This window comes from Sphaeramia orbicularis, chromosome 24 (genome assembly GCF_902148855.1).
Source record: "Sphaeramia orbicularis chromosome 24, fSphaOr1.1, whole genome shotgun sequence".
Lineage (NCBI taxonomy): Eukaryota > Metazoa > Chordata > Actinopteri > Kurtiformes > Apogonidae > Sphaeramia > Sphaeramia orbicularis.
Window position 1 is genome coordinate 14,555,552 of NC_043979.1, and position 23,835 is coordinate 14,579,386.

The following is a 23,835-nucleotide window of genomic DNA, read 5'->3' on the forward strand; positions in this document are numbered from 1 at the left end:
TTGAATACCATGTCAAAAAAGATGAACATCCAAACTATAACAGGCCATGACTGTAGGCCTGTAGATCCAAACTTAATTAATCAACAGCCCTATATTAATCCACTGCATATACATGCATAAGACATTGTTTATTGTCATGATCTGTGTATTTTTCTGTCATTCATAGTCATCTTTGAAGATCATAATCCAATTAATTGGACCGACAAAAAATGTAGACTGTGCCTTTAAATTGGTGCAAACAATTGCAAGACCTTACAACTGCACTAGATATATGTAATAAAGATCTTCATAACAAACATTCTGAGCCGCTATAGACACATATAAAAATTTCTATGACAGTACAATCTGTCCATTTGCTTTGTCGCTGCTCCAGAAGGAGTGAGAAACTGTCATTACAGAGCACTAGTTTCCAGCCGCGGAAGGATACCGCTAGTGTAGGAAGCAGCCTGGTTGACACTGGAGAATTTGCCGTGCCGCTGTGTGACGACGCTTCTGATTGGCTGTGGCGGACCTGCAATATTATACTCCATGTGTCGGCGGCGCTGATTGGCTACACGGGACCTGCATTGCACCAGGCAGTGGCACTTGATTGAAATATAATAAATATAAATACAGCAAAGTTAAAAAACGAACGCAGCTTCTAGCGCCGCGTTATGTCAACTTTATTAGCCTCTCGTATATTTCGGATTCGTTTGGCCGTAGTGGTTTGGAAATGCGGCAGGATTTCACAAAGTGCGGGGTGAATATGTTTGATAGGCTCGATATGGGAAGTGCGCAGAGTTACTATTGGCTAAAGCTAGGCCTGTTGGAATGGACTAGCAAGCATTAGCAAGGAGGATGTGTGCTAGCTTTAGTGGTGCGTAAATGGGTTCGTTTATTGCGTTAAAAAACCTGTGAGTTTGTGTCGTATTCTCTGGACGCTGACTGACTGTACTGTCGTTAATTCAGGAGAGGTGGATAAACCCTGGTGAGCTTCGGCAGGTAGAATGACAACGCAGAAAATTGGCCAAACAGATAGTACCACAGTGTTGTCATAACAGTCTATGCTCTATCCCCCCTGTTTCAGAGTGTGAGGTGTCCCTGTCAAAAAGCACCACCCAGTGGACAAAAGCCAGAAATCAGGAACAGAATCAGGAATTTACAAGTGACGAGGTGCCAACACGGAAGACCGAAACCACACACATACATATGCATACACATTTGTGGAGGAAATGTCTCCAAAACATGTTATAATGAACAGGTTACTGGATGAATGCAGGGTTATATGTGAAGGCTGTTTCACTGAACCCAGATCAGTCACATGTAGAACAGATAGACTTCACCAGCAGGGATTCAGAAGATGGAAAAGGTTGGAATGAGTGACTGATGATTAAGGGTTTGTGTTAAAATCTGGAAAATTGTTCGTTAAGAAACTAATCCTCTCTTCAGGTCAAGTAACTTTAACTTCTCTTTCACTGTCATTGCATATTTTCCCCCAAATGTAGCATCAGCAGTAACAATTACATAGACTACATAACCACACATAGATCCCCTTGCTTCATCTTTAAACCCTTAAATCCACACACACGGCCTGCATACTGTATTTCCTTTTCCTGATGCCCTCATTGCAGCGCCACACACACACACACACACACACACACACACACACACACACACACACACTAATCACAATAAGGATCTGTTCACATTCACAGGCCGTGACAAAGGTCTGTCAAACTGCTTAATTCAGTTTCCTGCAGTGACAGTTCCAGTCACATTTGTTCTGGTAAAAGTGTGGTTAAACCCTCATGTTGACCACCTTAACCCTGTTGCTTCCTCTAAAAAGGCTGAATAATGTCTACCCTGAAATATTTGATAAGGATTAGTCAGCAGCCGTGCAAGGGTTTGAGCCTATCAGGACAAAGTACACAAATGGCTGTTAGGATTTGCAAGGCAAATAAAGTAGTTTTAGAGGCTGATCTTAACAATGCTTCCACCAAACAGGAATGTGAAAAAAACACTTCTGGTGATTAACCATTACCTCAGGTCTCATAGTTCAGTTTAACATTTGTTATGGCTTGTCCCATTATGTATTTGGGGATTTACCATTTTAAAAACAAGCCTCCTGAGCACCGTGAATGAACAATAATATGGATGTGGCATTTCAGAGAATGCCAACACCATGGTCAGCTGTGCCGTATCACCCCCCACCATCCCACCCACTCATCAGCATCTCTTCGCTTACGGGGGCGGTTTAGAAATACCCAACCAAGTGTTGCCTTGAGCTGACAGGACAAATGCCTCATTAAAACACACACCCCTTTTCTTGTAACCCTCCCAGCCTCTCTGGCCCAACACGTCATGCTTGATTTAAATGGGTTTTTTTTTTTCTTCCATGTGCTCAATGTGCTGTGAAGTATAAGCTGCAGTTGAAATGCGTGACTGATTTAATAAGGAGAGTGTTTCTGAGGAGGGGGCTCGCTGCAGCAGCTACTATATTCTCAGTCGAGCCTAAAGATGGCCCTGTAAAGTGGTTTGACGCTTGCTGCATGGGGCCACTTTCTGCTGAGTACTGACTTACACGTGGCTTCACATCAAGAGGAATTAAATCTGCGCTGCTGTTCTCCGCATGTCAGACTGCGGTACAGGCAGCTTAGCTGGATTTATTTAACCATTCTGTAATAACTTAAAGGCCGATTTGATATAAGACAGCCAAATCTAATCATACAGTCCGGCTGTGCCACTGCCACAGATGTATTAGAATGTGCAGGAACCCAAACACATACCAGAACTCACTTTGGCTTCTTTTTATTGCTTAGTAATGTTGCTTTTGAACACCTCAGAGTGAAGCATTAGTGCACTGACATTATGCAGCTCCTGGAGGCAATGCCACAGTAAAATGCTAGTCTGGATGATTTACCTCATTCTGTTTTAACCTCTATATTTATGTGTATCTGAGCTGTCATCAACAGTGCTAGTCATATGGAATATTCTAGTATTTAGCAAAGAACGTTTCTCTAAAAGGAGGGAAATGGAGAGGAGGGGCAGGCACTTCCCTCAGACCTGTATCTTATCTTTGAGCTCTGGAAAAATGTAATACTCCACTAGTATGTAAAGAAGACATTAAATAAGAACTATGACTTTGCATATTTATACAATTGATTGTTCGACACCAAGGGCAACAACACAAAGAATGAGCTAATTGAATAATTCATGAGATTAATTATCTGGAGTTGTTACAACACAGCAATGAAGTCGATACACAGGAATCTAATAAGAAGCACACGTGGACAGATGCTGCCTCTGTACAAACATGATTTGAGAGGGCGATGTGTGCTGAAACACTGCAATAAATTAAGTGGAGAAATTGGACGACTAACCAACATCTTTTGTGGTTTTGTTTATTTTAACACATAACAGTAACAAGAGAGCAGGATAAGCCAGACATGACGTGCACAAAATATAACAAAACTCTCTCTGTGAAGACAGCCGACTCAGCTGCTGCCTCCTCCTTTCACGCAGTGAGAATAGATAGATAAAGGGGAGGGGGGAGCAACAGGAAACAGAAAAGTTAAAGGTAGAGCCCCTCCGGTGTGCCCTCCTGCTTCTTGTACAGGACGTTTTCCTTTGACTTCTTGAAGTCCTCGTTGGTGACCTTCATGCGGCGCTCTCGTAAAGCCATGAGGCCTGCCTCTGTGCAGATAGCCTAGAGGGGGAAGAGGAGAGGAAGGAGAGGCAGTCAGAGTCAACTTTCAGAACAACTTGTATATATGAGCATTGTACAGTGTTAAGACTTTTTTTCCCCTTTGAGTGTTGTTCTATAAAAGACCACATGAGGGCGCCAGAGTTGAAGACGATGTGAGGAATCATTCCATCTCACATCGGCCTCTGAGTTCAAGCCATAGATTCTCTTCGTCTGTTCAGATCATGTACCTTCTAGAATCCTAAAGCTTTACTCCAAATACTGTTCATTCCACTTTCTCCATTAGATTGTAAACTGTAAGCCTCACCACATACTTAATTTTTTGTGGACTGAGTTTATATTTGTACTGAACATCCAGAGAAACCCCAAGAACAACTTCCAACATTTACTTAATTTTCTGAAATTAAATTAATAATGATAAATTCTTTGATATCCCGATTACGAATCTTCTCAAAACTTCATATCTTTTGCTAAGTTTTCACTGATTGCAACCAAATGTTAATTAATGTATTAATCAGATCTATTCATTTTTGGTTTTCCATAGAAAACACTGACTGCTACACATTTTACCAAATATAGTTTGAGCTAAAAATCCAGGACTTTTTCTTTTTTAAAACACTGTATTTTTCCTAAGACCTAAACAGCCACTGGCAACCAAAATCATCTACTGATCTAAACTGTTTAATACCTGATGATCCACTAATCCTATCAATACATGTAAATAATTGGTGTGAAATGCAGTTTGTCATCTTTTCATGGTCATCAGATATGACCCATTTGGATGTTCAGAGGCTCTGTAGTGAACGTGCAAACACCTTCATCTTCTACAACATTGATTCACCAGTAAAATCCATGGAGTTGGATTAGTGTCAGTGGATGGAGACACTGGGTTTATGTTCAGTTATTGATATCTTTGCTGAAAAAGTCACTTTCTCTTTTGTTTTCTGTTTCTGATATAATAACCTTTGAATTTACTCTAAGGTTTTATGAACATCAACATGAACAGTGTATTAAATATAGGAAAATACATGATTTACACTGGAAAAAATGCAAAATACAGAGGACAATATTATAATAAATGGCGATACATCACTTAAGAAAGGTTAAATCTACAGGAAAAAAATCATTTGGGAAAGGTCACAAAAGTAGCACTGGGTCTTTATGGGTTAATAGCTGATTTTTCATACTTTTGCTGTAATGCTGTATTTGTACTGTGTTGACTTTTCTATCTCTGTGTGATACTTCTTCCTTTCATTCATTCATTCATTTTCCATTTCATCCTTAGGTTTACCCTGGATGTGTCACCTGTTCATCACAGGTCTGACACAAAACAGATGAATGACTGACTCATACATTCATGTCTACGGGTGACACAGATCAACCAATTAACCCATTAAGGTGCATGTGTTTGGATGGTGGGAGGAAGCTGAAGTACCTGGAAAGAACCAATGCAATAAGATCAAAACCCAGAGGCGACAGTGCTAACCACAGCAACACCGTGCCCCTGTGATATTTATTGCCCCCCCCCCGAAGGGGAGGCAAGGGGTATTGTTTTTGGTTTGGTTTGTTTGTTAATATTCTAGCAGCAAAACTATTGGTTGAATTCATACCAAATTTGGTTTACAGATTGCCAGTGACCCAGAATACATGTCATTACATTTTGGGAAAAGTAGGTCGAAGTTAAATTTTTAAAAATCCCCCCCCCCATTTATTTATAATGGGCAAAACTATTGGTTGAATTTATACCAAATTAAGCTTATAGATTGCCAGTGACCCAGAATAGATGCGATTACACTTTGGAAAAAGTAGGTCAAAGTTCAACATTTTTTATGATTTTTTAAAAATCTTTTTTTCTTCTTCCATTTACTTATAATGGGCAAAATTTTAAATGTCTTTAAAAACAATTTTGTTTCAATTTACGTTAAACTTGGCACATATATAGAGGCAATGCGGACATCAGCACATGCATAGACATGATGACATCAGCTGGATCAATGCCAAAATAAGTTACAATATGTGCGACGGGCAGGGTTTGTTGTGCCTGGTACCACTTGTTTATTTATTTCATTTTTACCAACAATTCCTTTTTTAAGTTATCCTTAGGGTGTGTTGGATGTTCAGCACAAATTTCAGCCCCAATCCAGTGGAAAACAAACATCTGATGGGGCTTAGAACACACATAACAGTGATGCAATTTAGGGCTAGAACAGAGAAATAAAACAGTATATAAGGAGTACAGCTTTACAGTTTCACAAAGTCCCATGAACCTGAGAAAAGCATGGCATGAAGTGGGATGCTTAGGTGAGTTGGTATGAAATGACCCATAGATGAACTTACTGCATCACCAGGAGGGTCACATGACTCCACGTCTGTTAGAATCTGGGCTTTTGGAACCTTAATGTGTGTCTAATTTGTTCCATCTCACATAGTTCCAGATGAGTCACTGTTATGTGATGGGTGGCCAGATTTTAACCATCTACATACTTACTAATTTGAAAGACTTGTACCCCTAAAGCTTTCTGGAACTCTACCAAGCACTATTTGTTTCAGATTTTGGGGAATATAACGGTGGAAAATGCCTTGTAGATCAAAGACAGTTTTCCAATAACTTCCTCTTTTTGGGCTCGACTGGATGATACGAGTACGACTGCCAATTTGAAGCCCATGTTCCCTCCAGCACTCGTCTGAACTGGTACGGCTCCATTTTGCAGTTATTTGTGGGAAATGTCGTCTTATTTTCCACTTAAATGCCTTCCAGATATTAACTGATCAAACACACACCCCGCCCCCACATAAGGAGTTGCACTATCTCTGCACATTTCTGTTTTCTTATTATCTAAGTGTCATTTGCCTTCATGGACTGCATTTCCACTGCTGGAACTTTCTAGAAAAAAAACCCCAGCAGCCTTTAGAGGAACTGGAGGATCTAAATTTAGTTCTGGGGATTTAGTTCTTCCCAAAAGGCTATGTTTGGGAGGTAGTACTTCCTGAAAGAGGTGGGGCTTACTACTCTGAACCTTTCTGACTGGTCAGTATTTGCAGTATTTTATTTCAGACGTTGTGAAAAAGGTGTAGTAAAAGTAAAGAGAGCCATGATGACGACACTCACTGGTTTCTGAAAGGCAGTTTTAGAGCCAGTAGTGACCATATTTGGACACAAAGGTGGAGGTCAGGGAGCATGAGTGATGATGGGTGAGCTAATGCTAAATGCCAGCTTACAGACACTGTAACGCTATCAATGAATGGTCTTGTTAGAATAATTTATGAATTGCAACTCCAGTCAAGGTATCTGTCAGAAAAATGAATGCATGATATTTTAAATAACAGGTTTATTCAGTAAACAAAAGCACCACAAGTCCGACTCAAAAGACATCAAAGCTTTGGAAACCTTGAAAAAGAATGTGTCAAATGTGTAAATAGTGTTGACCATTTGATCATAATGGGGAGCTGAATGAGTGGAGCCACTGAACATTCCCAGGTGGAGGGGTTCAGGTATGAGCTGTAGCAGCTTAAACGTCAATAGCAGAAACATTAATGATGGAGAAATGGAACATTAGATGGATTGAAACATGGTGAAGACTGGTTCAAGACAATAACTATGAGGCCTGTTGGACTGTTTTATGTCAATGGAAGGTCTTAGGATGCCTTGAAAATGTCTTAAAAAGTCAAAGTCAGCTTCTTCAAACCTACAGATAGCCTAGTACTTAAGATATAACAAAAGGAAATGAGACCAGACTGACAGTAATAACAGATTCATCATCATTGGGAAATAATAATAATAGACTGGACTCAATATGAGCGTATGGGAAGCAGACCAGCATCTAGTGGCCATCTGTGATATTACACATTATGGCACAATTGTCCACAGGTAGAAGGAGGGGTTTAGACCAGGGATCTCAAACATATGGCCAAGTGGCCAAAACTGGCCTGCCAAAGGGTCAAATTCAGCCCGTGGGATGAATTTGTGAAATGCAAAAATTACACTGAAGATATTAACAATCAAGGCTTGTCACACTCATTTTAGTTAAGGCTCCACATTCAGACCAATATGATCTGAACTACAATAATAGCATAATAACCTATAGATAATGAAAAAAAAACTAAATTTTTCTTGGTAGTTCTTCGAGGTTCAACTGGACTAGTTTAGCTTCAAAGAGCAAAACTAATCCAGCTGATCCTAGAAGAACTACCAAGAAGAATAATGACCTGGGTAAATGAGAAACTGAAAGAGAAATTGTTCTTATTTTTAACAATATTATACTTGTTACCAGTTGTGTGTAATGCACGTCTAAATGATAACTTGAGGCATAATATTGTTAAAACTGCACATATTTTTCTTACAAAATTTCAGTTTTTTCAGGTTATTCACGTTTTTTTTGTAAAAGGATACTTTGTCAATGCAAATATTTCCATAATTTAATGTTTTTTTTATTGCACTAAAAAAAGAGAAAAAGTTGTCATTATTTATAGGTTATTATGTTATTATTTTACTGGTCCGGCCCACTTCACATCAAATTAGGCTGAATATGGCCCCTGGAAGAAAATAAGTTTGACACCCCTGGTTTAGACAGACATTAAATGTTAATGTAAAATCTAAATAATGAATTTAACTTATTTTATTTCAAAGGGTGAGTAAAATGTGAATTTCCTTCAGCAGATGAATAAATCTGATCTCAGTCGCAATTAGATGTTACTTTTAGAACCACACGGTCCAGTCTGGATTTCGCTTTTTTTATTTTCTAGTTCTTCATTAATTAAAAGGAAGAGTCTCAGTTATTTAACCTGAATTTTTGGTTCTGCAAACTTTGTCCCAATCAGGCTCACCATTGTGAACTGTGACCTATTTCAGTCCATATTAACAACAGAAGGAGCGGACCCCCGTTCCAGATGTTCATTCTGCACTGTACAGTTTAACCACAGATGATGAAATGGAAAAACCTGGGCTTTTAATGGTTTGCACTGAAACCACCTGGGTACTCTTCCTCAGGCTGATCTCTCAAGGCCCACGTTGGAGGCAGCGGTAGCTTTGTCTGTTCTGGGCCTTTTAATTATGGGGATATTTACTTAAACACAGCACATGAAAATAATGCACCTTAATGGTGGATACCACTCATTATAAAGGAGGATAAAAGGAAAAGGAAAAGAGGAAGTCTGGGGCTACTGTAGTTAAAGGATAGTAGAACATGGTGAACTCAGTGAAAGGCTCCTTATATACATATACACAGGGTTCATACACATTTTTCAAGGTCAAATTCAAGCACTTTTCAAGCACTTTTAAGGGTCAATTTAATTTTTTTTCCCAGCTCAGCACCTTAAAAAATACATATCTACAGGAATACGTATACTCATGATTATTTTTTTTCACTTTTTATCACAATGATGTACATTGTATTATGCTATAATCGTCTAAAATTATGTTTCATACGAGCTAAAAGTTTAGAAATTAAAGGAGAACACAAAGTTTTATCTAAAAAAAGGGAGGCTACTTGGCGTTCTTCAGACACACTCGCACCGAGACAAAGATTAAGATAAAAATGGACCTGGATTGTACCTGAGAGCACCCGCTAATTTTCTTTTTTGGCATAAACTTTTATTTTCCAAAATGTATCACCTCTCTGTAAGAAGCTTTGGTTAAAATTGCAAGCACTTTCAAGCACTTAAAGGGGTCATATTTTGTTAAACCCACTTTTATTAGTCTTTGGTGCATTTATTTGTGTATTTGCATTTACATTTATGCATTTGGCAGACACTTTTTTCCAAAGCGACTTACAGGGGAAACCAAAATTAGAAATAAATAAATAAATAAATATTGGACCCTAATAGTTCAAAAAGTTTGAATTTGAACCCTCCAGGTGTTGCAAAGCTTTCTTTATATTCATTTTGGCAAAAATCGAGTGGATTTCTACAACCCGTTTTAATTCCTGCTTAATTTGTTTTGTCTATAACTAGTTACGTCACGACATTTTCGCGTATAAGGTCAAGACTTCTGACGAACATTTCTCCGAGTACCCTATAAATGTTTGTCAGCAGCAGCGGTTGTAGTCCATACTGAAAATATGGTCAAACTTTGAGCCGATTACCTAAAATGTTTAGTTGTTGGTTGTATTAACGAACACAAGTGGCTGAACGGGACAAAGCAGGACAGCCAACAACCTAGAGGGGGTGGGGCATGAAGTGGCTCATATGCATTTAAAGGGCCAGTGCTCAAAACGACCTTTCTGGTGTCATTACTTAGAAATAGGGTTGAAGATGGACCTGTGGAGTTGAATTAATGAAGAATTCAGACCCAAGCATAGCATTAACAGTTTATGTAGACGACAGGGAAATGTTTTAAAATGCATAATTCTGTTTAAAAAAGCAAATTATCAATCCTTTAAACTAAAATTCAAGCACTTTTCAGACCTTGAAAACACAACATTGAAATTCAAGCATTTTTAAGGATTTCAAGGACAGTATGAACCCTGTATATAAAAAACTCGTAAAACATAAATATCTACAGGTAAATATATGGTTCATTCTAAGGTAATAAACTAGTCTGGCAGTGCACTGATGAAAATAAATCATCAATATCCTATTCCATTCTTGCACCAAATGCGACCGTCATCATTCAAGCTCCCTTTATATCCTGAATACTTTTCATTCTGCAAAAGCAGCTCTTCTCGATGCTGTATTGTTGCATCAGGTTCTGTAGCTCGGTCTTGTTTTCACCATTCTGCTGAGCCACAGTCTGATCTGACTCTGTGCCAAGACTTTCTGAACTTACATAATCAATAAATGGCCCGAGCCACTGAGCCAGACCGAAGCGAATTAAAAACGAACCGACCGAAAGCATCTCCAGGGTTTGATTGAACACGACCTCCTGCTCTGTGCAAAATCCATTCTTATGTTAGGATAACGTAGAGTCAGACACCATGATGAAGAGGAGGAGGAAACGGTAAACACAGGCCAGAGGAAGAATAAAACTCAGCAGTGCCTTTATGCCATCAAACAGCCTTACCTTAATGTCTGCTCCTGATAGGTCGTCCTTGGCCAGGATCAGGTCGTCCAGGGTGACGTCATCTGCTACTGTCATACGGCTTGTATGGATCTGGAAGATCCTTCTTTTGGTTTTTTCATCTGGTAGTGGAAACTCAATCTTACGGTCAATCCTCCCTGAAGAGGAACAATGAAGGGAAAGACAAAATAAACAACCATGGATTAAAACCAGGACAATATGACACAGATCAGAATGATATAATACTCCAATCCTTCCAGATGTAAGTAGAAGTTTTCCACTGCAAATTTAAGAAGTGCTGTTTATTGTAGAGGTTTGAGATTCAACATCAGATCTAATTTTGTAGTAGATTTCATTGATGTTGCTGTAGACCAGCAGACATGTTTTGCTGCCAATATTCCCAATCAACTGTGAAGAAAACTAATTAATTTTTCTAATTACAAAGGCTGTCAAGAACAAATGTTGTTCTTCAACAGAAAATCTAAATCACACATCTAAATCTGGTGTATTTCAGCAATAATGAGGCAGGATGGCTGGCCTCCCGAGCTGTCAATCAGACATACTGCTGATGTAAACAAAGAGGATGCCAAACCTCCATTAGGCATCTACTGACCAGGTCTGATGAGGGCTGGGTCAAGGGTCTCTATCCGGTTGGTGGCCATGATAACTTTGACATCCCCCCGTGAGTCGAAGCCATCCAGCTGGTTGAGCAGCTCCAGCATAGTCCTCTGGATCTCCCTCTCACCACCTGAGTTTGAGTCGTACCTACACAACACAAACAGGAAATGCACATTTATAGAAACCTCCATATGGTCTCAGATCCACGGACTCCAGGGAGCTCAAACTTGTTACCACTGAGCCATTTAATGGAGTTATTTGCTGGTGTGTTCAAGTGATGCAAACAGCTGGAGCGCATCTGCAAATGCATTCATTATTTAATGCAGTCAATATGCAGCCTACTATATAGCACTACTGTCTTGGGTTAGTTGTGTTACTGTCTGACACGCACACAAACATGTCTATATTTTAACACCAGCAAATACAGAACACGCGACACAGGAAAATTGCAATTTACTGAAGTGGCAAATTGTGACAGTCAGCAGAATAGGTATTAGGATGGACAACATAAGGCAGTGGCCTGAGTTACTGACAAAGCCACATTAAAATGAACAGCAGTTCTTAATGTTATATCAGACTTAACATATTATTTTTCTTAATATCACACAGCAATAACTCATAACCCTGAATTACAAAGAAATTAAGAAATAGCAATATGCTTTTGCAAAGGTTGTCAATTTCCTACATGAACTCAGTTAACAAATTAGCAAACTGGAACAAAATACAAAAGAGGTTCTTCTATTTAACAACATATTTTTGTGATGCTGGGCAAATAATGGTCGCTTAGCTATTATTAGGTGTTTCCAGTTCCAACAGGGTCATGTCAAACTGTGACACAGTTATATGTTTCATGTTCAACCGGCTCTAACTTTGTACATATATAACCTATATCAATGTGTGTTACATATTTCAGTAGGTATTTGTAAATACTTAAACATAGTAAGGATGATGACTGCATAAAATAACATTTTTGACCAAAAATATTTTAAAATGTGCTGGGTAACACAGTTTCATCAACATGGTTTACACCAAGGTGCTTCACATGAAGTTACGACAGGAAATTCACTTAAATCTGCCTATGATGTGTTAAAGGGGTCATATTTTGCTAAACCCACTTTTATTAGTCTTTGGTACATTTATTTGTGTATTTGGACCCTAATAGTTCAAAAAGTTTGAATTTTAACCCTCCAGGTGCTGCAAAGCTATCTTTATATTTATTTTGGCAAAAATCAAGTGGATTTCTACAACCCGTTTTAATTCCTGCTTAATTTGTTTCAGCTATAACTAGTTATGTCATGACATTTGCACATACAAGGTCAACACTTCCAGCGAACATTTCTCGACGTACGTACGCCATAACTGTTTTTGAAATGTTTGAAAATTAATAATTCCATTTAAAATAAAGCAAAATATCACTACTTTAAATAACATATTAGGATACACTGATGTCAAACTTTAGGAAAATATATTGGAAAATTTTAGACTTATTGACACAGATTCAGAGTAACACGGTTTTAATTCTTGATCCTATTATGATTTAAGGACCTATGTGTCTAGAAAAAATAGGACCAATGGCCCTGTAGCTTACCGGGCAATTAAAAGCTTTGGGAAATGTATCCAGATGCCATTTATTATTACCCAGTTATGTGTATTTTTTTTATTACAGAAACAGCCCATGTTTTGGTCATATTCCAATCAGATATGTAAAAAATTCAAATTCCAACTTGATATTATTGATAGTTACTGATTTATTGGATCAATCCACTTCCTATCTGTTATAATGGGAAAATCTGTCAAAGTCACACCAAATCCAGAATCAGGTCCGCATCAAAATAATTTCAATACCTTGTGTTGACGTCATCATAAAGAAGCTGTATACCAAGTTTGAAGTCAATCAGAACTGCAGTTTGGGAGAAGAAGATGACTGACATTTTTTCGCCATAAGAGCCCATGTTAAATTTTCCGTAAGTTCCCGGATCCAGAAGAAGATCCTGATCAGCATGTGGACATTATGTTTTGGTCATCTCCCCATCAGGGCTGGACTGTAGAAATTTCAACTTGATATCATTTATATTTACTGAGTTAGTGCATTGATCCACTTCCTATCTCTTGTAATGGGGAAATTTTTCAAAGTTGCACCAAAACCAGAATCAGATCCGGATCCAAATAATTTCACTAACTTTTGTTGACATCATCATAAAGAAGCTGTATACCAAGTTTGAAGTCAATGGGAATTGTAGTTTTGGAGAAGAAGACGATGGAAATTTTTGTAACGGACGACAGACGACAACGGACGCCGCATGACGACAATCGCTTACGGCCTGTTGGCCGGTAAGCTAACAAGTCAAATATTTTTAATATAAGCATTTATTATACATCACAGTAATAAGCTAACAAATGAGAGCACACAGAAAAGGATGAGAAGCTTAGATTTTTCTCATAGATGTGCTGCTCCCTTTACCTGACCCAGCAGCTAATGTCCAACTGTAAAGCTATGGACCTGTATGTTAGTTTGAATGAGGCAAATAGAGGTCAACTACTTTGAATCAAAACACTACTGCACTGTTGTTTTTGGGAACTAAGTCCTTTCTGCTAATATTCACATTATTAACCAGTTCTAAATTCACAGATGATGACATTGCTCATGAAATAAAGGTGTATTTGACATTCAGTTTTTCCCCAAAGTGGAAGCAGCTGAGGCTCCTTCCCGAACCTTAGGTAGTTCAATGTTACATTGAAAGTAAAAGCAGAAAATTGTACAGTTCTTCAAACATGTACTTGTTTATTCCTTGTTATTTTCCAGAGCTGTGTATTAAAATAAAGTATCTACACAATATTTAGCAAAGAATGCCTTGCAGCAGTAAGTAAAGAACTAACCTCTGAACCCATTTAACTTCTGACTCGGTGTTATCTGTCATACATTATCAGTGCTGAGTCTCTCACATTGTTGGTCTAAAATAAACATGTGTCTTCTTACCTCTTTGTGCCGATGGCATCAATCTCATCAATGAACACTATGGAGGGTGCATGTTCCTCTGCCACCCTAAAGAGCTCTCTGACCAGCTTCGGTCCGTCTCCCAGGTATTTCTGGATCAGCTCTGACCCCACGACACGCAGGAAAGTGGCTGATGTCTGATTGGCTACAGCCTTGGCGAGCAGTGTCTTACCTGTGGAATATGCACAGGGTCAAAAATGTATGTTCCTAACAGTTGCCCATTATGCTTTCACAAATGTTATTGTTTATCTGTAGAATATGACAATGGCAACACTTTTGAGAGAAACCCATGCTTCAGGAAGTCCATGTGACATTCCATTCATTATGCGCTGAGAAACTCTTCTTTGAATTTCAGATTTGTTGGGAACCCTACAGCTAAAATATCACACTACTTTTTTAAGCCTTGAAAAGTGTTTTAAAATGTCACATCAGAGAGTTCTGTCATTTTTCAAGGCTCACTATGGCACTGACAATATTTCTTTTCATTTCAAGCAATTATTAATACAAGCTTTCATTTCAAAATCATCACACTGGTTTATCAGCAACTATTATATCATTACTAGTATGTGACCCATGGGGAACCACAGGTGGTAGACATGGTAGTTTTTATGCTGGGGAAAGCAGACTTTTGTGAAAAGATGATAGTCTATATTTTATAAGTAGTGACATAAAAATTGTTTGGCAAGTCATTCTTTAAAATGTAAACGACAATTAATATACAGTATAAATACCCAGGCGCACCTGCAGTGAAATTGTGAGGTACAAAAGAAGCGCATGGAGGGGGGGGGTTCTGTAAGTACTGGGACGTACCTCTCCCTCTCCCTCTCTCTAATGTCACTCAGTACACACTGGCCGTCTAGCTGCAGGCGCCAATGTTAATACCGATATGTTGGAAGTACTGGAGTAAATGCGGCATTCCTGTCTTTAACTTCATTTCCAGTCATGCAGCATGGTACTGCGCTTCCGTGATTGTAAGGCAATTGTATTCCAAAATGACTCATATCTCCAAAAATATTGGTCCTATCAACTTGTTGAGATATTTAATGTGGAGATGGAACTATTCCTCAACTGTAGGTACCAAATTGGCAAGGTAAAGACATCTCAATTTGTCAGAAGCGTGCCGATACACACAGACAGATGCTCTGAGACCTTCCAGTATTATGATAGGGAAGATATCAAACAATCCTGTATTTCTATGGTTCCTTTCTGGGCCACCCCTCCCCTCAAGGGGGCGCCAAAGATCAAGTAGGCGTAGTATGTTCTACAGTTGGGAACCGAGACAATATCAAAATAAAACACGTACTGGATAAAGAGGTCTGTATTTTAGGGAATATTCTTTTGGTCTTCTCTCAAAAGGTAATCGATTGTTTTTCCCCTGTGTAGACTGGAATTAAACACAAGTCTTTTGGTGTGTGTGTGTGTGTGTGTGTGTGTGTGTGTGTGTGTGTGTGTGTGTAGGAGCACTGAGAGAAAACAGATTTGGAAAAACTGTCTCAACACCTGTGTGTCCCAACAGACAGACAACCTTACTGTTAGAAACATATGAGAGACTCTAGACATACAAAGAAGGAAGGCCTGTTTTAAATAGTATTTATAGTTAGTGGCTTAAGAAATACTAGGGAATGGGTCTACTTTATATTTCATAAATGCTCACTAGAAGGTGGTAAAGATTCAGAACAAACTGTAATGGCTCTCCTATATTAACTACAAGCACAAACGTCATCTGTGGAAGGTTTAGTTACAAAGTGACTGTATTGGAATATCAAAAGAGCAGATATTGTGTAGTCCCATGGTGTAGACACATTTAGGTTAAAAGTTGACAGGATCTTAAAACTTGTTTTGTTCAAGTGTGAAGTTCACCTGTGCCAGGTGGTCCATACAGAATGACGCCTTTTGGAGGTTTGATGCCCATCTCCTCATAATACTCTGGATGTGTGAGAGGCAGCTCCACTGACTCCTGTGAACAACAATACAAAACTAATCAGTCAACGAATGATCAATCCCAGCATCTACATTTAATTTAATGCATTGTTCAGATTCAGATGAACGTCATTCCCCTCACTCCCCTACTTAATATCGAAGACTTGTGTCAAAGAGAAAATCTCAACTTTAACTATGTTGAAGTGACTTTGCAAAATGCTAAAGCACTACTACAAATACTTTTTTAGCTCTAAGTTTCTGGAGTTCAGCCCTCTGAGCTTAAGTTCACCATGTGCATTCTAAAAGTCAGTTATTTTCCACTGGATTGGCTTGAAATTTGAACAGCATGTCCAAAATAAAATAGATGGACCTGAAGTATCTTTTATTTTCAAATGAATGCCTACTAAGTTTTACTTTCTCGCACCCTAATTTTGATTCTGTGCAAGATTAATGTAGTTCTCTGAAGTTACTTGATCCTGCATAAAAAATACCCTGCCATAGATCTTATTAATGTTGCTTCAGAGCTCTGACTTTATATTTTCCATTGGTGGGATTATGTGAATTTCCTCGAAACTTTTTAATCGGGAGTGTTCATATTCATAGCAGCTAGATAAAAATTTCAAGGTGTTATATTACTCTGACATCGTTTAATAATTTTTGGAATAGCTAGTGTTTCACTGGGTATAATATTACATTCAGTGGTTTTATTTCATACGCAGGAACAGTGTTGAATTCAAGGTTTTATTTCTGCTACTTCTGTTTTCGTTAGAGTTAAGAAAGTTGTAAGTTACATTGTGTAACAGCTTTGTTGTGAACAAGACTATGTCATCTTATTATCCCAGATAATCTTAGTTCATTAAATTTATGAACATGTATTATGAATAAATCATTGTCAGGATATCATTTCAAATTTGTATAAATGTTTTTACCACAATAAAGCAAATCCAGACCCAAAGAACAGGATGACATGATCTACTATGAAAACAATCAAGCCATTACAGGCTGTAAATTGTAAAGTTCCTGAAACTCCTTTGTTCTATAGTAAAGTCCTCAGAATCTGAAGTTGCACAGGTTGAGTTGAATGTGTGACATACTTTGATCTCTTGGATCTGATTGTCCAATCCTCCAATGTCAGCATACGTTTCCTGTGGGGCCTTCTCCACCTTCATCACCGTCACCAGGGGATCCGTATCATCCATCAGCACACCGATGACAGCATGAACCTACAAGTTCCAACAAAAGTAAGCAGGTAAGGGTATACAAAACCTCTAAACTCTTTCAAGGAATTGTGCTAATTACTGTGTCATTGCTAAATGAGAAACACAATGGAAAAAATATCTAGATTAACATGATTTTTTTTGAGAAAGACCTAAAAACTATTGCCCAAAATTACCTTATGGTTGAGCAGAACAGAACAGCCTGGCTCCAAAAGATCCTTGTCCACAAAGGACAGGATGCTCACATAGTGCTCTGATCCCACTGAGGTGGAAACAATGGCATGGTTGTCATCTATGATTTCCTCCAGAGTACCGACAGACATAGGGGTTCCCCGCAGGTCATCAACCTTTGACCTCTCCTCCTATAATGAAAATAACGGTTGAATTATGTAGCCTTTATTTGAAGTAGTAGTTTATTCGGTCATGAATTACTTTAAAAAACAAACAAAAACAACATATTCGTTGTTCCATATATAATCCGACCAAAGGGGTTTAGGCTAAAGTTAAGACTTATTTTGCCTAACCCTATTTGCAATTAACACAATGTTCCCATAAGAAAACAAACAAAATGTTATTCTCTTCAAAACCTTTAATTTACACTGTGAGTGCTTACCTCTTGCTTCTCCTCCAGAGGTTTCATTTGCTCCTGGTTTCTGATGAATTCCTCCTCCATCAATAGGTAGTCTTTAATCCTTTCCTGCTTGAGGAGCTTCAGGCGGCACTGGGTGTGAGGGGTGACTGAAAGATAAAGAAAGGATACCATACAGTTTGTAAACAGTACACTAAACCAATATTCATTTAATTCAAGTTTGAAAAAGACTATCAAAAATGCACTCTTGAGTAGAAGACTGGAAACAAAGCCTACACCAAACATTATAGAGAAACCGCTCCATTAACACTGAATATAGCTGTGATTCTGACAAAGCAACAAATGTACAGGTGAGACCTAAGAATCAATCAGATGAAACAATGAATTGTTTTTCAGCTCTTACCCAGAGGTAGTTTGCTGGCAGCATCTGGTCCCTTAGTCTTCTTCTTTTTCTTACCAACTCTGGTGGGGATTGGAGGTTCATACTTCTTTTTCTTATCCTTTAAAAACAAGAATAAGCATTACAGAGCATGTAACAGAACCTACCATAAACTACTACAATAGTTACAGATGCATTTGTGTTGTCAGTATTATCTATTAGACATAAATGTAAATGAAGCATGTGTTTATGAACTAAGAAAAAGCAACATCAACATAGTACCGTCAATTTAATTTATCTCATATCAGATTGTTTACATTACAAAAAGTTTGACATATTCTTTATTAATGCAACATTGAAATTCAGTATTATAATAAAACTGCAATTCAGAGGACCGTGAAAATATGAGTATTTGAGGTTTGACTAACTGAGCAGACTTAAGCTGCTAATAGAAGCTGTGTCATTCTCACCTTGTCATCCTTTTTACCTCCTCCTGGTCCATGTCCTCCGCTCTGACTTTGACCCTGTAATAATTTAAAGGAGTATTACTAGAAAGAATAGTATAGTGACCAACGGGTGCTGAAATATGTGTCCCATTACACATAACAAGCGAGTAGGCGAAGATGACAGCAGTAAATTTACTTGCCGATGCCGTTACCTGCTACGTTAGCCGAACACAACCGTAAAGCTAAACTCATACAATGAAACACATATCTTATATTGACACGAAAGATACACTTCCACGAATCCATTCAAACTACTCCAGCATAAGATAAAAAAAAACTCTGCATATATACATTAAAGACTACTAAATAAAGACCTAGTTTAAAGTATTGTCTGAAACGGAGTAACAAGCTAGCAACATAAGTAGCCTCAAGCTAATGAGGTATAATACTGTTATTTTAGAACAAAAATTATAAATCAGACAGAGTCCCATCTGAAGCACATGAGAACATCATAGATAAACATTCAACGGTTAGTTTTAACGCTTTGATGACAAATATTTTGTTATAATACTGTAAATATGCGAGCCGCTGAGAATTTTGCTTGCTCACTTACCATTGTTGCTCGTCGCTCTGAAATGACGTCAGAGGATACGGAAACGTAGATGGACAAACGTCAGGAAAAAAAAAAAAAAAACAAACGCCTGGAAAAAATAACGATAAAGGTTATATAGTTTATTTTAAAGTCCAGTTGGTGTAATTTAATTTTTGGCAGTTCAGAGGAAATTGTGTCTTTAAGCTAAACGAGGAGACGAAAGAGAAAAACCTCCTCATGGCATTAATTATTTTGTAATGTAATATAAAACTGAAAGTGACATTATATTCAAATTCTAGGTCAGCAATGCATTTTAGGCTCCACAATTTTGTTTTTGTTTGTTTGTTTGTAGGATAATTGCAGCATACTTGTTTTCAAAGTCTAATGAATAACATGCATTGTCATGGTTGTTGACCAATTCTGTAATGGTAGGTGTTTGTGGTTTATCTTTGAAACAGATAAATAGTCAAATTGGTTGCTGAATTTACTCCTTTCAACTTGTCTATTTGATCTGCTTTTTTAGGCATTAAAGACAACAAAGAGGAAAGGGCTTTAATGGAGGAGAGCTTGATCCCAGGTCCTCAATGGATCTGAATGGAGAGGCTACATCCATGCACAGATATGGCCATGTATTTTTAAGAGGATGACATGGTTTACAACATGACAGTCCACGAAGAAAAAGGGTTAAAGGTGGAAAGTATGTGGTCCTACTGTGGTGAAAGAGACAGCATTAAATGGACAAAAACTTATACAGGAGACTGATCTGAACCATTTACTGTCCAAGGGTTGAACAGGGTTCACACTAGTAAAGCCTTGCAAAATGGACAAATATGTAACAGAAAAAAGTTTTTTTTTTTTTAATCTTCCTGAGTGCATTCTTCATTCTGCTTATGTTTTTCTAGGGTCATGTGCCACCTGGAACTCACTGCCATCCTTTTAATCCTTCCTTTTAATCCTTTTCAATTTAGCATTCATACACGTGATAGATGCATGATGATATGCACAACATTTACAAGGCATTCCACCCATTCTAATGAAGTCATTAAGCTAATTAGCTAATTGTGCAGGGCTCACACCATTTGTGCAACTAATCCCCAAGTGAGACATTTTTATGTATTTGTGCAAAAGCTTTGCTTGAAACCCACTGAGCTCAACACAATCGGTGAGCCTTCTGTCTAATGTGGTATGCTTTATATTACAACATTACCCATTTGATCGTTTATCTGATTTATAAAGCACACCCTTTCCCCAAAATGTCAGTCTTTGCTGGAAAAATACATCCAATTTAATTTGCTCTCACAGTTGCTCAGTGTGTATTCATACGTGCATTATAGCTCTTATCAGAGACTCTGTTTTCACACCTTTTGTGAACATAATTGTGAAATGCCACCTTTAGGTATATTCACAGTGAGCCTTCATTTATCTGCGAACACTAAGCCTATCATTGCAGGAGTGTAAAACCAGCTACATTGTTAAACCCCATGTGACTATTCCATTAGAGTGTGTTCCAAACTGTATCCAACACACAGAATATCACAGGAGTGTCAGTAACTCTAGGAGTCACAGTGACTCAGAAAAGGGCTTTCACAAAGACTCTTTGTCCTTATGCATCTGTCTGAATACCCACTAGTTGTGCATGCATATGTTATTTGTGCAAGAACAAACGTCTGTTCCTGTCCTTGCAAAACATACTGGAATACACTGGCATTTGTTCAAAACTATTATTATCTGTGTAGGCACAGGGTTTCTAGCATATTCTCTGATTTGTCTTCGGCTACTTTGTGTGTGTGCTTCAATATGTCAGTGTGCAGGAACACTGCAATGGCAAAGTCATGTCTTTGCCGTTTGTGTATCATATCAGACTGTTTGAAAGTACCATTATCTCCATAGCAAAGAGTTGAGGCTGCTTGTTATTTTTGTCATTTTTATTATACTGTAGGAGATAGTGAAATGCAGTACTCAGATGCTCTTTTGTGTTCTTTTAATGGTCTCTGCTGTTAAGAAACTGATTTATAGAACAATGCCTTGATGTTTGCTGAGGTAAAACACAAACAATAGGTGGACTTTTTATTCAGATTTTCAGCAATCCACAAGGTCATTACCCGGGGATTTAAAGCATAAAATAATTAATACAGTCACACAAAAAATGAGATGAACTAAAGCGGCAGAAATTGCATTGTCAACTAAAGGAGATTCTGCAACATTGAGATGTTTCACAGAGTTATTAATCTTACAACTGCTCAAAATCATCCTAACAAATCTTAACCCTGTACAAAAATATCTCAGTGCATTCTGTCTTTGCTGGCTCGTCTAAAAGTCATTTTACACCAAAATCTAGCAATCAGACATGCTTAAGTCAAATATATAAAAGCTCAGCTGGTGACGTCAAAGGAGGAGCCTGCAGGAGTCCTAACCCTGTAATTTAAGCCTCTTCTCAGAAGCATTTACAAACAACAGAAGAGACCTATAGCCTCTCTCTCATTTGTAATTCTCAAGTGTTCGTGACAAAAGGTTTCCATGAAATCATTTACTCCAGTGACTGTGAAAATCTGGCCTTTAAACTGATTTCTCTGGATACAGACAAAAGCCAAAGGATACAAAAACAAACAAACAAACAAACCAAAAAACACACCATAATACCATTGAGCTAAAAATCAAATTATTAGCACTTGTTCCAGCTACCTACAGGTCTGGACAAAAGCTGGGTGTGAAAATGTCCTCCGGTTTGCATCTGTGCCACACTGGGCTGCTTGGATTATATGTATACCAGAGGAGAACCGCAGTTTCACGTAATAGGTTTCATCTCAGTCTCAGAACAAAACCTTTTCAGCTCAAGACCACAGTGTTTGCTTTGAAATGAGGCTTTCTATGGCGATTTGGTCTTTATTTTTGACCCTATATTTGCTGTGGTACTGAGTGAAAACACTGGTTGAGGACAATGAACAGAATATATTATGAATGTGAAACATTCATTTCAGTCCTGTGATGTAAACAAAAGTGCGTCATTGATGTATATGTTTTTTTAATTATGTTTTTTGTACTGAAGGATAACTAGTTTTCATCTTTAATAAAAGGTCAGTTAAAGGGTCAGCATCTACGATTTTTGTGTGCTTTTGTTAAGTTTATATTGTTTTGTGCTGGGGGCCGGCCACTTGATGACCCTTGGCCTACTGTTATACATTGTTATCACTTGTAGAGGAGCAGAAGAAAGGAGTTCAGCTTGAATTCCATTAGACTAATTTTTCCCGCTATGGTTTGATAATGAACTGACAATATTTTTAGACTTACGACAATAACATGAAAGATCTCTAAGGTTTTCCACCAATGCTTCAGCAAAGCATCAGTGTAAAATCCCATTTACTGCACAGTTAGCCATTAGCAAGTGGTTATAGGTATTTTTACTTACAGTAGTGAGACAATTTTAACTTGATTTATTTCTTCAGTGGTAAGAAGACACATTACACACATACTCCTACAGGTTAAAGTGGACAAACTAAACTGTTTTTGGGCTGACGGACAAGAAATCGACATGAACACATTTGCTATCCTAGCAATGTTAATGCTAACAATCCATAATACATCAATATAAGCAAGTGAGACAGCCATGAGCTTAGAGGAGTTGATTGGAACTGGCGTTATCTTAGATTTGGAGATATTCTGAAAATACGTATGTCTGTGTAAGTTCTCATTTACCCAGGTCATCATTGTTCTTGGTAGTTCTTCTAGGTTCAACTGTTTGACCTAGAAGAACTACAGAGAAGAATACTCTAAAAATAGTTAGCTAAAAATGTAGTTAGCATGGAGGAGGTTAGCTTATAAAGGAAGTTAGCTAAGACATTGGGTTACCTTTGAGAAAAAAAGTAGGAAAGAAAGTAATTTAGTTTATAAATTAGGTTAACTTAGAGGTAAAAGTTAGCTTAGAAAGGATATAAGATAAAAATTTGAGTTCATTTAGAGAAAAAGCTGGAAAGAAATTGAGTTAGCGAGCATCAACAAATACCTGGCCCCCAGCATAAAACAACCTCCAACACAAATTTCACATAATTCTGACTTTACATTTCTGCATACCAACTCAGTGCATGTAACACCAAGGCACAAAACCAAGTGAGACCATTTGTAAGGATGTTATTTCATTAATACATTTTAAAGTGACTGATAGAGATGTGTGACTGAGTGCAGGAGCTTGAGGCAGACTCTTTTTTTATATATCGCCATGGAAACTGAAGCCCTCATGAGGAGCATTCCGGCACACTGAGCCTGGTCCAGATGTGAGACTCCCAACAAACTGTCATGCATCATTCATGTAGCCGTGCTCTTGACTGGAGAGTGGGCCGTGATGGTTTGATTGTGAGATGTTGCTGCTGCAGGTCTGGCTGCTTGTCCATACAGTATGCACTCATGAA

At 38.1% G+C, this 23,835-nt stretch overlaps 1 protein-coding gene across 1 annotated transcript; it reads right to left on the minus strand.

Moving 5' to 3' along the window:
* Positions 1-3,362: 3,362 nt before the first annotated feature.
* Positions 3,363-19,475, minus strand: psmc1b (proteasome 26S subunit, ATPase 1b). Its single transcript, XM_030128849.1, has 11 exons — positions 19,454-19,475; positions 18,865-18,918; positions 18,419-18,515; positions 18,040-18,164; positions 17,603-17,788; positions 17,304-17,432; positions 16,150-16,246; positions 14,272-14,461; positions 11,290-11,441; positions 10,680-10,834; positions 3,363-3,685 (listed from the first exon to the last, which is right to left on the minus strand). The coding sequence occupies exons 1-11, from the start codon at positions 19,454-19,456 to the stop codon at positions 3,551-3,553; spliced, it is 1,323 nt and encodes a 440-aa protein (XP_029984709.1). The 5' UTR covers positions 19,457-19,475; the 3' UTR covers positions 3,363-3,550.
* Positions 19,476-23,835: the final 4,360 nt, after the last annotated feature.